General features: G+C 34.7%; 3 protein-coding genes across 3 annotated transcripts; 1 reads left to right on the top strand and 2 right to left on the bottom strand.

Annotated features, from left to right (window-relative positions):
- Positions 1-626: 626 nt before the first annotated feature.
- On the bottom strand, positions 627-1,354 carry LOC122597682 (dehydration-responsive element-binding protein 3-like). The gene has a single exon (XM_043770255.1). The coding sequence runs from the start codon at positions 1,352-1,354 to the stop codon at positions 794-796; it is 561 nt and encodes a 186-aa protein (XP_043626190.1). The 3' UTR covers positions 627-793.
- Positions 1,355-3,147: 1,793 nt separating this feature from the next.
- Positions 3,148-9,308, top strand: LOC122595596. The gene is made up of 14 exons (XM_043767989.1): positions 3,148-3,425; positions 5,016-5,442; positions 5,528-5,613; positions 5,896-6,054; positions 6,157-6,493; positions 6,593-6,711; positions 6,823-6,895; positions 6,977-7,200; positions 7,524-7,580; positions 7,669-7,807; positions 7,908-8,030; positions 8,201-8,371; positions 8,472-8,531; positions 8,823-9,308. The coding sequence occupies exons 1-14, from the start codon at positions 3,367-3,369 to the stop codon at positions 8,982-8,984; spliced, it is 2,196 nt and encodes a 731-aa protein (XP_043623924.1). The 5' UTR covers positions 3,148-3,366; the 3' UTR covers positions 8,985-9,308.
- A 3,921-nt stretch (positions 9,309-13,229) lies between these two features.
- Positions 13,230-14,601, bottom strand: LOC122594999 (aquaporin TIP2-1-like). Its single transcript, XM_043767278.1, has 3 exons — positions 14,381-14,601; positions 13,956-14,206; positions 13,230-13,717 (listed from the first exon to the last, which is right to left on the bottom strand). Exons 1-3 carry the CDS (start codon positions 14,505-14,507, stop codon positions 13,349-13,351), a joined length of 747 nt encoding a protein of 248 aa, XP_043623213.1. The 5' UTR covers positions 14,508-14,601; the 3' UTR covers positions 13,230-13,348.
- Positions 14,602-15,796: the final 1,195 nt, after the last annotated feature.

Consider the following 15,796-nt stretch of genomic DNA (forward strand, 5'->3'; position numbering starts at 1 on the left):
GGGGGGGGGGGGGGGGATATCAATTTGAGCCCAGATGGTCTAAGATTAGGACTTAATTAAGAAGGACCTATAAAACACTGATACCGTTAATTAAATTATGAGTGGTTCTAAAGTCCACTTCTTCTCTATATTACATGTGAAAGGTAAAAATTATTTATTTTTTCCCTTTTCATTGAGCTAATTTCTTGTTGGTAATTACAAGTTTTTGACTATTGATGATTTTGCATAGAGCGGAAATAATTAACATCACACTAAAACCATATCGATCGAGTTTATTTTTGATTATCGTCATGACATATATATTGACTAACTAAAAAAGAAAAACTACACGCACATGCTGCTTATTACCGCAGTACGTAGTGTACATACCATCTCGTGGCAAGATGAAATTGACAACCATGCCTGCCAAAAACCAGCGTGTTAGTTTTCACGCTGAAACCTAATGTTGCTATATATTTACGCGCATTCTAATGCATAATATTTACCATATTCTTGCACTATACATCAAGAAATACATATTACGTACATTTCATGCCTTAAGAAAAAAAAAAAATTTAATTTAAAGATATATATATATTATACATATATTTAAGCTATTTAATTAAGGAGGGTTAAGATTTCTCATCCATAGGTAATGTCAATTCATGTCAAATACAGCGCGCCATAATGATATACTCCGTATATGATCACTAGCTAACCAACTAATTAATCAAAAAACAATCCCAAATTAATATTAATATATATAATAAGCTAGCTTAGCTGGCTTCAAAAACCTGGCCCTTTGGCCACTTGATCACCATAATCGATCTCCAGTGAAACCATCCATATGATGTTGATCATCAGCAACCATCCACGTAGAACCGTACATCCATCCATCAATCGAGTCAATCATCATCAACGATCCGGGTGAGTGATCCAAACACCCCTCTAAACTCGGCAACTCGATGATCTCATCAAGCTCATCCGAGTTGCTAGTGCTAGAATCATTCTTATTATGTTCATCAAGACGACACGGTCGAGTTTGCTCCATGCTAAATTCTTGCATTTTGGCCGCTTTAGCAGCCGCAGCTTGTACGTCACGTGGAGATATAGAAGCCGGGCGTGGCAACAAGTCTTTAAGTTGAGGAAAGTTGAGAATAGCGGCGTTTCCTTTGATGGATAACGCCGCCACGTCATGAGCTCTAGCAGCCATTTCTGGCGTAGAGAATGTGCCTAGCCAAATACGTGACTTTTTTCTTGGTTGTCGTATTTCTGATACCCATTTGCCCCAGCTACGCATTCGGACTCCTCTGTACAATGGAGGCTGGTTTTTGTTGGCCCGAACCGGATCTGTAGTTTGATCGGGTTTTGCCATTAGGATTTGGAGTGAAGTTCAATTAAAACTTAATGAAAGGTGTATTATATATATGGAAGAAGCTAGATGTAAAAATGAAATGGCCGTTGGAGTTGCACATTCACCATTTTTATAGTGATGTTTAACCTACCGTGAGACATAAAACACACATATATTGCTTAATTTTGCTGTTTATTTTGGGTCAAACCATAAAATAATATAACACATGTTCACATATGTTTAATGTTTTATTTATACAACATCGACTATAACTTAGTTTTTACACTAACATATTAACTAATTAAATAGCGTTCATTCTTCTATATATATTAATTAAGTTCAGAAAAAAAACTTAAAAGTATTAAATCTTGAGTTTTACTCGTATAAAATGTTTTTCGTTAAATAATCAAGTTTGGTGACAAGTCTATTGATTTTCACAATACATTCTTATACTAAATGGCTTTATGTACTAAACGACAGTTTTATATATATATATATATATATAGAAAGAGTCCTGGTCAATATGTAATTTAAACATGGCTAGATAAAATATTGACAAAAGTGTAATATAAGAAGTAATGCTAGTTCATAAAAATGGAAATACAAATAGTGTCTTTCATCTGATGTTCTAGAAGACTCAACAATATCGATTTTATAATCCCCGCAAAATACGTGATTTGTCCGTGTTTAACTTAAATAAACAGATCTTAACAAAAGACTATTTTGTCGAACTGCTTCAATTTTCTTTCAATTCTTCAAAAAATTTATATATATTTTTTATAATTAAGGCATCTCCAATACAACTTGCCAACTTGGAGATAGCAAAACCTTATTATACACAAAACATACTTACTTAGTGTTTGTTTGGGCCTTAATTAATAAATTAAGTCATTACTTAATCAAAAATATTTAATTTATTAAGTCATCGAAAGTGCTTATTTTTTTACTTAATAAACAAAAAACAACTGTATTGACTTAATCCATACAGTCATTATTTATCAATTCAGTCACTTAGATTAAAAGAATAAACAAGTTAACATATGAGTTTTTATCAAAAACTATGTGAAATCATTTCGAAGAGGTACATCATTAGTCATATTCCTATAAACTATAAGCTGCTAATTAAAGTTGCTAAAGTAAATTTTTTACAAATTTTCTTGAAAAACATCAACGAAAATGACTACATTTGATGACTTTTCATAACTCTCTCATCAATATAAAGATGGATCAAAAGTTGAACCCGAATTCATATTAGATAACGATGTATCTACTAATGATAATACACACGAAACTGTTTATCTCGACGACATTGAAGAGCAACAACCTTGAACGGTAGACCAAAGAATTTTCTTGATTGATGTTGTTCCACTTGTTATTGAAGATTGTATTGAAAAATGCGTGGGAAGATGATACCAAGAAAAAATTGTCATAAGAAGAATAATGTTTTAAGAATTTAAAGAGAAAAAAATAAAATAAATCGGATTTATGCTTAATTGTTAGTTTGGGTTGAAAGACTTGGAATTAAAATAACACACCTAGAATCGTTGCATTGCAATGTAAAAAAAGGTACCAATGACGTCTTTGGTACAACTTACCAGCTATTTACAAATAGCCCTAAAATCCAACAATCAAAGAATGAAACAATCGAAAATACAATTTGTCAAGTTCCGTGTATTACTACTACATAATAGGTATTTACTAAAAATCCAGAAGTGGATTCTTTTTAGTGAGGACGTACAAACTGACTTAATAACCAAAATCTTAAAGTAAAAAGTTTTGTAAAATTTGTAGGTATAAAACGAAATAGTTGAAAAATAAGAATTTGGGTGACAGACGGGCAAAGGGGGGGGTGGGTGGTGTTGTGTTGTTGGCCTTTGGCGCTGCGTAGTTCCATTCCCCATAACATCTTCTGTTCCATCTTCAAACCTTAACCGACTCCCACCAACCCACCCCCCTAAATTTTCCCTTGTTTACACATTTTACACCCCCTCTTTCTTACAATTCACTTTTTTTGTTCCTTTCATTTTCTTTGGATGGCTATCTCTGGATTTCTACTACATCATCATCAATCCACTTTTTTATCGCACTACCAGTAAGATCTCTCTACTATATATATATTAACTTCATTTCTACTTTTAGTTTTATTTCATGGATAATAATTAAATTGTATTGTATTATTGTTAGATTAGATAGCTGAATGTATAGCCTTTTTTTAAAAATAGGAAATCAGTACATATGATTGATACATTATTCATTTGTGAATTAGGTATAGTGATATATACAAACCTAATTTTTCAATGTTTACTGCATATGTAGTTATCTATATACTCATACACACACAGACAGACAGCATGCATTGTAACCGGTTTCGGGTTATACGAATTCTGTTAACAAAATAACAAGTACCTGTTTTTGTTCGAAAGCTAAAGCCAATAAAAGTCTTGCTTGTCGTTATTTCGGATTGGTGTCTTCATAAATCAATGAGCATAAACATTCTACTGAAAGTGTCGTTAATGCGTGTTTACGAAACTTGCCATCTGTATGCAAACAAGAATGTAAGAAGAAAAGTTATGTGCAGAGAGGAATACAAATTTTTTTTAGTTATTTCACAAGCTACGACTTGATGTTTGGAGTAAATTAATGAACTTTAAAGACTGTGATGAATAAAGCCTGTGCATATGATTGGCCTAAGTCATCGTTATAAATCCTATCTTTTTTTATGTATGCAATGATCAGTCTGCTAGCATAGTCTTACCAAGTTCTAACATTTAAATTCGATATTAGATTATTTAGAAAAAAAGGTGGAGTATTGAAGCATTGGTTAGCATCTCATTTGCGCACAAGTTCTTGTGTAGCATACATACATTGACCAATTGGCAACTCATCCTTTTACGTCCCACTTTAGACTTGTCCTCAATCATTTCGCTCGAAATGCAATTGTAGTTCCCTTCTGCAGAATGGTCTAACCTATTCAGTTTTAATCTTTATTCTCAAATGATCCCAATTTCGCTTTTAAATGTAATCTTTACATCCTATTCTGGTTTAGGTTCTGCTTTTATTCTCCTATGGCCTTTCTCTTGTTTTGTCAGCTCTTTCAATTCCATTCATACTTCAAGTGAGATTTCTCTGTAGACTTATCAATAAGCACACACATACGCATCATTGAACCATGTTATGTATGCCTAGCATTTATTTGCAGTGTGTATTGACACTAATACTTATGTACAATGTCCTCTACATTGATGTTAACTATCAGAATGATGATATATCTGCTAATCCTAGATTTTTGAATGTATGAGTGCGTGTCTTGCATCAAGGTCAGAAAGGTTAAGGCATATTCAACATTATTAATCTCAATATGTTTCGACAAGGTTGGAAACCAAAATGGTTACTTTAATGGTTACTTTTTTTATATAGCTGAGTTGGATTAGTGACTGCAATAATATTCTGCTATATTATGCTTCTCTTGGAGGATTATTACGTGGATTAGATAACACTGTCATTTATTCGCTGCAAGATACACACACACACACACACACATACACACATGAAAAAGACACTCACAATGGTTTCACACGTTTTAGTTTGTAAGTGAGTTTAGATATATGAAAAAATAATTTCAAAATCGCTTATAATAAATTCTTTTTATGAAGTTCGTTAATTTATATCATTATGGCATTAGGGAATCTGCTGGATCAGAAGAAAGGGCAAAGTTCGCAGCTCATCAGTCTTATAGGCCTGGGTTTAGTGTAAAATTTCAACAGAACGGGGTTTCTTCGACAAATAACTTTTTTCATGGGTTCCTGATCAGACTGTGCATTTCATCTCAAATGCTCAGACTAAGTAGGTCCTCATCAAGTTCATTATCATCCATTGCTTCTTCGAGTAGAGACAATATCATTGCCGAGGATAAGCCTTATTTGGACGTAACACTCACAGATGAATTGGAAATTAACCGTGTTAATTGTCTTGTCCGGGCATTGCACGAATCTGCCAAAAGCTTTTCGCTTGAAATTCAGTCTTTGGAATTGGCCAGGAGTGGGCCTGAACTTTCAAATGCATGGATTGGAGTGGATGTGCATGCTTGGCATAAGCGTATGGCTTATCAGGTATTCTGTCCAAAAAAAGAAGTACCTTCCTTGCTTAATCGACAGACCAAACAACATGCTAAGCCATGGTTATATATATCTACAGGTAGCAGTATATGGTTTACTGAAATCTGCAATTGAAGTCGAGTTATTTCTTTCTCAAAAGCGTTTCAACAGTCCTGTAAGTGAAATGTAAGTACCATTTGGTATTGATTGGCTAAAATGTAGCATGGTTAGCTTTCTTGCAAGGAATTGTTTGCCCTTATCATATTATGGATTAAACTATTTTTCGTTTTTTCCTTTTGTTGGGACGGGGAAGGGTGGATGTCCTTTAGTTCTTCTTCCCATAAATTTTTTGTATTTCGTATACAATTCATGGAAAAAAGAAATTTAGGCTTGTCTTCTTTCTAGTACTCAATGATGCCAACAAGTATCAACCATGTGGTCTAAATTCGTGTTTTCTTTTCAACTCAGTCTGTCTGCTAAGACATTGTCTCTTGGCGAGTTTGTTGAGAATCAGTTGAATGCCAAGCATCCCAGATTGGTGCAGTGGTTTAGAACTGTGGAGCTTCCACGTATAGCAGGATCATTTATCCCATTGTTCAAAAAGTGGTCTGTTGAATACGCTGGAAGGTATGCAAATGAAGTCGGCATGTTGACCATTAAGTCATCGCTTGCACTTTACTATTAATAGTATATATTAATTTGGAGACATTTAAAACATAATTCATTCAGTGGTGTTGCAGGAGTCATTTTGGCTATAAGTTGCTGCGCGGCTGTAAGAAAGCTGGGTTCGGGCCGCGTTGCTTGTGCTTTATTAACAGAGTCAATTGATGATGTCCTGGTAGAGCTTATGGAGTTATCATGCAGTCTTGTGACAGTAGACAAGCTGCAGCACTTGGCCCTTGAGGCAGGATATGAAGACGAGTTTTTATTGCATTTTGGTAAAAAGGTTTTGCCAAATAAGAACATTGAAGATGTTGAATTTTGGATTGGGTTGGTCCAGGAAAAACTAGTGTCAGCATTTCACAGAGAAAGTGTATTAACAAGCAAACTTACACTCAATGACAAGGTTAGAAATCTCACTCCCATCTTTTCTTACCGTTCTGTAAGATGGAATATAGCAATACCATTAACACGTATTTCATCATAAATTACTGAGAGTTTTCAGATTGAAGAGACTACTTTGGCTACTCTTGGAATTTTTGCATTTCTTGGACGAGAGACAAGATTATTCTTGTCAGAAATGAACATAAAAGATCTTGATGACCAGATCAAGGACTTTCTCAGGTAGATCGGTCTATTGATCAACTTTCTAACGGTTAAATAGTCTAGGTATCAAACAATTATTCAGTCTAGATAGTAATCCAGTTATATAATTTTGAAGTGTCATATTTTCAGTTACTTGGAGTGTGGCAGCCTTTATATATGTCCTGAATTCAGCTCCCTACCTGAGTATCAGCTTTTCATCGAGGTTAGTTACATGATCTGTTTCTCATATTAACCCGGGTGTTAAATCTATCATAACTTGGTGTCTTGGTTGATATGATTGTAGGTGGTTATAGATGAAATTGGATGGCTTGACTTCTATGTGCCACTTAGAACCAAGTTCCATCATGATGGAAGAAGATCAAGACATCAGACTATCCAGGCGGAAAAGGAAATAATTCTTTATACTGTGCTTACTGTTTGCTATGATGTTTTTTGCGGATATGCTCACTATTGCAATTCTTCTCAACAACCAATGGATGCAAATTTGCTTTCATTTTTGCTTCGAAGGTGATAAATTATTTCGTCAATCTATCATAAGGAAGTGTTTACGTATATGTTTTGAAATGGATTAACGTTTATTTAAACAATTTCTGCTTTTTTTTTCACTCTCTGATATCTGCAACAAAACCGACAGTTTAAAGGGTAATATAAATTTACACTAATTACCTCTTCATTATGCTGAGAATGTTCGTGTTGCTCATTTGATGTAACACTCGGACAACTATGTATCTGATTATTACAATTATAAAGTTCAAACAGTAAATGTACATTCAAACACCCTGCTTACTTGATTGCATCTACTAAATTACATCTATTTTTAAATTTTGTAGTCAGACCTTATTATCTTATTGTCTTGAGGAGTATTGGGCTGCTTACGATAAATCAGGGTAAACCCATATATCTACCATATTCTTTATACGAGGTTTCCTCATACCTCAAAAATCATCACCTTATGCATCTTTATTTTCCCTGCAGTGAATTAATGAAATTTTCAGAACCATCCGTTCAAAATAATAAAGGGATGACAAACTCGTCGATATTACTAGAAGCTCAGCAGAAACCGGTTGATTTGATGAGAAGAATAAATAATCAAAATGTATCTACAAGTAGGAAGGTAAAATTGTTTTATCATTTACAAGCTTTATCTGTCAACGTTTAGTTGTTTAGAGTTAGAGTGGTAATTTTCTGTGTGTGGCCTTTGTTACCTTTTTCAGGGTGCCAGTTTAGCTGGAAATGACCCTGTAAAACATACAAAGAAGGGAGGTGGAACTAATAAGCAACCCTTATATAAACGCTATGTGAGGGAATATACCATGAAGTTGGTTACTGCTAGTAATGTAAGCTTCCACAATTGGCTGGTTATCTGTAGTTCTTTTCTATAATTGTTAATAGCTTGTGTGTCAAATAGTTATAAAATTTTAGGAGTTTTGGACTCAGTCAACCCATTTGATCTCCTTGAATTATTGCGAATTAATTGCTGCGATGTTTGATATGAATCGTGATGTAGGACATATGGATGGGCACTCAATTGCTCTTTATAGATGTGAGGGATATCTCTCGGCTCCTTGTGAAACAATTGTGTGGCAACAAGCTTACAAGTAGAGAAAGAGGGAAGATAAATAGAACCCTCAATGATATTGCCACTCTTGTACCAATCACGATCTTGATGTTAATTCCTGTAAGCATCCAAATACAAATTGTTCATCAAATTCCGTATATAATCCTAGTGTAATTGTATTTATCTTAACTTCTGCATATCTTTTACCATTGTGAGCAAGGTATCAGCTGTAGGCCATGCAGCAATGCTAGCAGTAATCAAAAAGTACATTCCATCATTGGTACATCTCATAAATGCCCTCTTGTTCATCTTATGATTTCTTACTTTACTACATGTCTAATTGTGTGAGGCGGGTTGACCTACCAACTTTTCTTTTCCATTTTTTTCAAAATTTCATGAATAAGTAATGCATCAAATATAGTTACAATAGCTATTGTTAAAGTACTCATCCAATGTGTTTGAATAAAGTAATCTAATTATAAATGCAATGCCAATCGACTCAGTTTCGCACAAATAGGTAGATTAGCACATCTACTAGTTTCTTGATAACTTTCTTGTTTTCATCCGACAGATTCCTTCTCCATATACATCTAAACGACTCAACTTCGTGAAACAACTAGAAAGAACAAAGAAGATGGAAGTTGAATCATGGGCCATCGAAGGTCTAGGTCCAACAAGAGAAACCAGTAAGGATAACGAAGAAGATAAAAGTTTTACAGTAACAATGCCATAATGATCACCGGGTAACAGAAGATGCTCCCGCTCGTGGTTGTTTTTGCACAAGTTCAGAGCTTGTATATAAGTTAGATTTCGATGTATACATAACTTTATGTCAAACATTTTGTCAATCCTGCAGATTTAGTTTGGAGGGGTCATAGTTGCCAAAATTTAAATTGCGTGTTTGTGTGGCCCCTGTTTTTTGCTTGTTTTGTTCTTTAAATAGATATCCATGTACTGGATGTATAGTAAGGTAAAGTTGTGTCCTTTTTTAAGAGGAAACTTGGGACGTAAAACATTTAATGTGTTTTCACCATAAATGTTCACTCTTTTGGGCCCAGAAAAACTTCAATCCATTTGTATTTTGGATCGTCCCATGTCCCATTTGACCTCTTATTGATATACGATAACCAAAAATGTAATAAAAAGAAGTATGTCTATGACGTCGGTTATATATATATATACACCCTATATGTGTGTGTGTGTGTGTATCTTTATTTTTTATTGTATTGTTTTGATGATTAAATTCATAAATAGTTAAAATTAATATTTTGATATATTCAATCGTTGTATATACACAATTTTTCTGTATACATAGCAATTGAAAATATTAGTAAATTCATTATTTAGTAATATTACTAATTAAATAATTGGTAACTTAGTATTAGGAATTAATTGTTAGTCAAGTTATTATAGTTTCCAAAAATGTACCACATGGGTCGTTGGGCTGAAACATTGTCAGGGATCGTTTATATATAGAGGAGGTGGTACCATGTATTGGTATATCCCAAAAAAAATTCATACGAAGAATACTTGATCAATTAAAAGTTTTATTCGCCCGTATGGTACGTCTTCAATCTAGTGTTTCTTTTTCGGCTTTATTATTTCTCATTAATCACCGGCCATCGAAAGTTGTGTGTTAAGTAAGTTCTTTCCAGCTAATTAATTTCATCCGGTTGCAATTAAGGGTTCTTTTCTTTGCTATCGTACGTACGTATTAATTATAAGAGATCGAAATAGAAAACTTGCAATCGAATTGATATATTTATAATTAAGAAGATCGATGATGGCCCAAGGTGGTGGTAGAGTAGTTGTTCCAAGACGCATAATATTCTTGCACATCTTACCAAGGTTGCCGGTCAGCTCCCTAGAACGTTGCAAGAGCGTTTGCAAACAGTGGCACTCGTTCCTCAAATCGCGTTTTTTTGCAAACATGCATAACCGCCATCTAACCAATGGATCATCCAGCTGGGTTCGTCCCAAACTTCTCTGCTTAGCAGGCCGGCCCGGGTTTAGGATCGAGGATTATTGTAGTGAAGCTGCAGGTAGTGATGATTATGGTTCAATTATTGATAGTATTAATCCCGAGCCCAGCTGGATGTGTCACCCTTTTCCGTTTAAACCAGCTGCCGATGCATTTGCGATCTGTGCTGTACCATCTGTACATGGGCTGGTATGTGTATGGGTAAAAAAAAAGAATGATACACGTGAAAACGAGCATTAAAAAGAAAAAAGAAGAGAAAGTGGAGGTCGGTGTTCCGATTGCCGGTGTTGAAAGGAAAAATCAAAGTCCGGTGATGACACCACCGGCCTTTCAGTTTCACCCCCTCTCTCAAAGCCACCTGGAGCCACGTAAGGAAGAACGGTATTGGCAAAGCCGGACTTTTGATAATTTGTGTAAGTTCGGTGTTAACAACACCGGACTTCCCGTTTTTACAAATTTCTTTGGCAAAACTACCTATTACACCATTTCCCTTTAAATTTATCCTATCCGTACATTTTTTTCTATTATGCCTATAAATTGGGGGAAGTTCATTTTTGTTGGCAGATCAAAATATATGCAAATTTAATCAAAGTTATTCTCCATTTGTGAGTTGAGTTTTATCCTCCAAGTGTGATTGTTTAGTTGAATTGCTAGATCCTTGTGGTCATCTCTGTCAAACGGTGTCACATAGGCCATATCGATCATTTTCATGTTTTCAAAAGGATTAAATATCATTGTTAACATGTTTTCACTTACATTAAATGTCGTTGTTGTTGTACTTGGATTATTATTTTTTCTTTACATGTAGTACAATCACTATTCATTTCATACATGTATGTTTGTAAACAAATCTACCACTGTTGGATAGGTAGAAATGATTTGATATTCAACGATAAACCAATCATACTAAACAAAATCAAGCAGGAAATCAAAGCTCAAAAACCTACCTTTGGATTAAAAACAGGTCTTAGGGGGAGAGGTGTAGTTGGTAAATTGGTTAAATTGACAAAAATTAAACCAATAAGGAGATGCCAAGTGTAGTAGCCAAAAACTTGCCAATACTAGCCGAAATCTTGCCAATTTTGTGGGTATAGTGCTAAAACTTGCCAATTTGCCAATTTCAAAAACTTACAAAACACACCCTAAACTTTTATTAAATTTAAAAAACAATACAAATACAAATTAAAACTAGGATTAAAAACAATACAACTAGAAAATAAATAACAAACTAAAACAAGTTATCACATGGCCACCCGTATTTTTCGGCGATGTCGCGTTTGCGTTCCAATTGTATGGTACGCATGGGCTCGACCAAGTGTTCGTGAGGTGCACCAAAGATTTGGAGGTCTAGTTCCGTCGTCTTTTGGCGTTGAAACTCGAGTTGGGATTGTAGCAACGCCCGTGCAAGGTTTTCACGTTCGAGGGTGGCTTCCCTCTACAAACACATAAAAATAACATATATATATATATATATATAAACATAGAACAAAAGTATATATATAAAACATAGAACAAAAGTATATATATATATTAAACGTAGAACAAAAGTATATATGTATATATGGAAAAAAAATTAACCATTTGATTGTAGATGCAGCTAAACTCGTTCAATAGTGGTTGCATTTTCTTCCACTTTGTGTTCAGTTGATGGTGTGTTCGTTGATGTTTTTTTTGTTTGGTATTGTAGTATGCAAGAATCCTATTCCAAAAGGATTCATATCTTTGTTGATCGCCGGTGGCGAGATCCGTAGAGATATGGAAATAAGCTTGGGCCAACAATTCTTCATCTTCGGCACTCCACGCGATCGGGGGTGCTCTCGTGGAGGTAGAGATTTTTTTCCCCTTCCCACGACCGGGTGGAGGTGGCGCCTCCACCTCCTCGCTAGAGGTGTCGCGCACATTTGCATACGCCTCGTCGGGTTGTTCTTGGACATCATCATCGTCTTCAACAAAAGTGATCGTGGGTTCAGTGAGTCTCGTGGGTTGGGAAGGAAGTTCAAAGCGGCACATGTCGACTTGGACGGGGAACCCATCGCTTAACAATTGAGAAAAGTCATGGTCAAGGTTTTGGGTTTCGTTTTGATGTTGGCTAGAAGAACCGCCGAAATCGCGGTTTTGGTATTGGTTTGAAGAACCGCCGAATTCAATGTCTTGTTCAACGGGACGAGGAAGTTGAAACGGGAGTTGATTTCTTGGTGCTCGGTATTTTTTGGATGATTTTCTTGTGGGAATCATTTTGAAGATAATATGTGAAAGAGATGAGATATATGGAGAGTATAAGTAAAATTTTTAGTAGTGGAAATGAAAGTATATGTGTTGTATATAGTAAATAATGTAGGGGTAAGTTTTGTAAATTTAAAAAAAAAACAGTCACTTTGACCAAAATTTTAAAAAAAAAACAAAACGCTCACAACGTTCACTTGCCTATGACCAACGTTCACTTGCATCGGCCAAAACTAGCCGATGGAACTAGCCAAACTTGCCGAGCCAGATGCTATAGCGTAGCCGATTTGTCGATTTTTGCCGATGGTTTTTGCCGATGAAACAAGCCGACTACACCTCTCCCCTAAGTTTAGATTCCTATCTGGTTGGATTGGTGTAATTTCACTTTTTGATTGATGGATGATTGTTTTTTGTAATTTTCTAGTTGCTTGCTAGTTTATTAATGAAATTTGCGGTTCGGAAAAAAAAAATCTACCACTCATTTTTCTACCCAGAAAATGGTACAAAGTTTGATTTGATGTCACTACTCAGTACTCACTCAGTCACTCGGGTCGGGGGTCAAATAAGTCATGGTAATCACGTGTAATGATTTGTACAAATGGGCCCACTCACTTAATCCACATACAGTGAAAAGAACCAAACAAAAAGGCCCAATAAAGCAATTAGAGACCCACCACTACTTATCCATAATTGCATTGCGTCTACCAACTTCACTCAATAATCAATTTATGAGTTTCGACTACAAATAAAACATACAACAACAAAAGACCAAAATTCCATAAATGTTCTCATAAATAAAGATCAAATAGAAAAAGAAAAAGAAACAAAAACAAATAAATTGCTTTTCTTCCTTTTTATTACAATCACATATTGGTCTTGTTAAGGATAAGAAATTAATAATCACTTGAAAGAGGAGCATGTTCTTGGTTCATGAACACATTGGGGTAAACGATTCCAGCTAAGCCACCGCCAATGAGTGGTCCAACCCAGTAGATCCAGTGGCCAGAGAAATCACCACTGGCAACAGCTGGCCCGAAAGATCTGGCTGGGTTCATTGATCCACCAGAGAATGGGCCAGCGGCCAAAATGTTGGCTCCAACAATGAATCCAATGGCGATTGGTGCAATTGTTCCCAATGCACCCTTCTTGGGATCACATGCTGTGGCGTAAACGGTGTACACCAATGCGAAGGTGATAATGATTTCCATTACAACTCCTTGGATTGCTCCAACTCCATCTGCAACTCCGTGTGTAGGCACAGCCTAAAAAAAAACCAGTTTGATATTATTTAATATGCGTGTATGCTAGATTGGCCAATTTTTGACCATATTTAAATGAACCTATGTACGTGATTGTTTTACCTAACATTTAATTAACATAATTAATTAACGTCAACATACTCGTGACTCGATCATATTCAAATTACGACTTATATGACCAACCCGTCCATATATTTTTATACGTATATATAAATAAATTAAATTTGATAAATTTACGTACTAATCCTCCGGTGACATAGCTAAGAAGGTAGCACGCGACAATGGAGCCAGCAAGTTGTGCAACCACGTAAAAGATACCGGTTAGGATAGTGATCTGACCACCAACAGCCAATCCGAAGGTGACAGCTGGATTGACATGTCCACCGGAGATATTGGCTGCAATTGATACCGCAACAAAGAGTGCTAAAGCATGGCCAACCGCCACAGCCACCAGACCCGGTGGGTCAAGGGCAGCATCCGTTGTCAATTTAGCTGCAAGCACAAACATGTATATAATTATTTAATGCAACTATATAACGTACAAAGTTTTAAATTTCTGCATGGGAATTAAATATACACATATACATATTTTCCTAGATTACATTATGTACGTTAAATTAATATTAAGTAAATGAAAGGCGACAAATTAATATGGCATATATGTACCATAAGCGATGGCGGAGCCGACACCGGCGAAAACAAAGAGGAGGGTGGAGATGAACTCGGCAATGTAGGCTTTGATGGAGCCTAAGCTAAACGAGTCATCAAATCGACCAAATGCAATTGAAGGCATTTTTGAAATATATTGAACAAATATATATAGTTAATTAAAGAATATGGATCGAATGAAGAACTAGATGAGGAGAATTGAGAGTGGCACTTTGGCAAATGGCTTAAAGCCTCCTTATATAATGGAAGTTTCCAATTATAAAAATATTATTTATACTATGCACATTACTATTATCATTAATGTTTTATTAAGAAAAGTGATATTTATACAACAAATATTATTAGCTATTTACAACAAAGATACGCAATTTATTTACTACTATATATATATATACGTAATTCTAAATATTTCGATTAAAATATATTAAATGGTTATATAATTATCATAAAATTTATAGGGTGGAAATTTTTATGATTTCATTTAACATTATTTAATTTTTATCATTTATTACAAATCCAAATTTAAACCATAGAGTTTTGGTTTTATGATTTTTTTCCCCCGCATTTCTCTAAACTACTCTACTAGCTAGCGAAACAATGAAAGCTAGAAAGCTAGATCAACTTATTGAAATCATTCTCGATTTTACTCCAATTTACGAGTTTGACTTTCTAGAGTGACGTGTATTTTGAGTTTTTCCTTGGAATCATTTATAACGACTCATAATTAACATCTCGTAATATAGGTTATGTGCAGGATTTTACTATTATATGATGAGGTATTTCTAATATTAATCTTTTTACCAATACCTCGATGTAATTTTATATACACGTTGTATAATTAAGGTCATATTTATGGGAAAGCGCATCTAATAGAGTATAAGGTAATATAATATTTGTGTATAATAATTAACTAGAAGATGATGGCTAGTTTAATTGATCAGAGACACTCCTACTTTTATTCAAGGTCTTGAGTTTGATTTTTAGGGATGACAATTCTTGAGATTTTTTACTCTGAATATCTGTAACGTCATATGGTTAACATCTCGTTGTCGAGAGTACGTTCAAGACTTCATCATTAAACTGTAAAGTTTTCTTTATGTCGTGTTCCGGCTGAATGTTTGAAAAAAATTCGTTAACTATATATACCTGTTACAACAATTGAACAAGTTTTTTACACTAGCAATAACACTCAAAATTATTTTATGTATATCCAAAAAAATAAAGTGGAGTATACTACAAGTATAAATAAATAACTTCATGTATTAAATATGGTGCAATATTAGGGTTTCAAAATTCTAATCAATGGCTTATTGTCATAAAGATTAGATAACATATATATACTAATAATAAAATGCTTTCTAATGACAAATTTCATTTAGAAGATATGATAGATTATTGTATTTAGCTTTATAA

This window comes from Erigeron canadensis, chromosome 4, assembly GCF_010389155.1.
Source record: "Erigeron canadensis isolate Cc75 chromosome 4, C_canadensis_v1, whole genome shotgun sequence".
NCBI lineage: Eukaryota > Viridiplantae > Streptophyta > Magnoliopsida > Asterales > Asteraceae > Erigeron > Erigeron canadensis.

Excerpts from the sequence above, each read along its gene's own strand:
- LOC122597682 (XM_043770255.1), bottom strand. The coding sequence starts at position 1,354 with ATGGCAAAACCCGATCAAACTACAGATCCGGTTCGGGCCAACAAAAAC.
- LOC122595596 (XM_043767989.1), top strand. The coding sequence starts at position 3,367 with ATGGCTATCTCTGGATTTCTACTACATCATCATCAATCCACTTTTTTA. Across the intron at positions 7,581-7,668 it reads GCTGCTTACGATAAATCAGG|TGAATTAATGAAATTTTCAG; the intron begins GTAAACCCATAT and ends TTTTCCCTGCAG. Across the intron at positions 7,808-7,907 it reads ATGTATCTACAAGTAGGAAG|GGTGCCAGTTTAGCTGGAAA; the intron begins GTAAAATTGTTT and ends TACCTTTTTCAG.
- LOC122594999 (XM_043767278.1), bottom strand. The coding sequence starts at position 14,507 with ATGCCTTCAATTGCATTTGGTCGATTTGATGACTCGTTTAGCTTAGGC. Across the intron at positions 14,207-14,380 it reads CGGCTCCGCCATCGCTTATG|CTAAATTGACAACGGATGCT; the intron begins GTACATATATGC and ends TTGTGCTTGCAG. Across the intron at positions 13,718-13,955 it reads GCTATGTCACCGGAGGATTA|GCTGTGCCTACACACGGAGT; the intron begins GTACGTAAATTT and ends GTTTTTTTTTAG.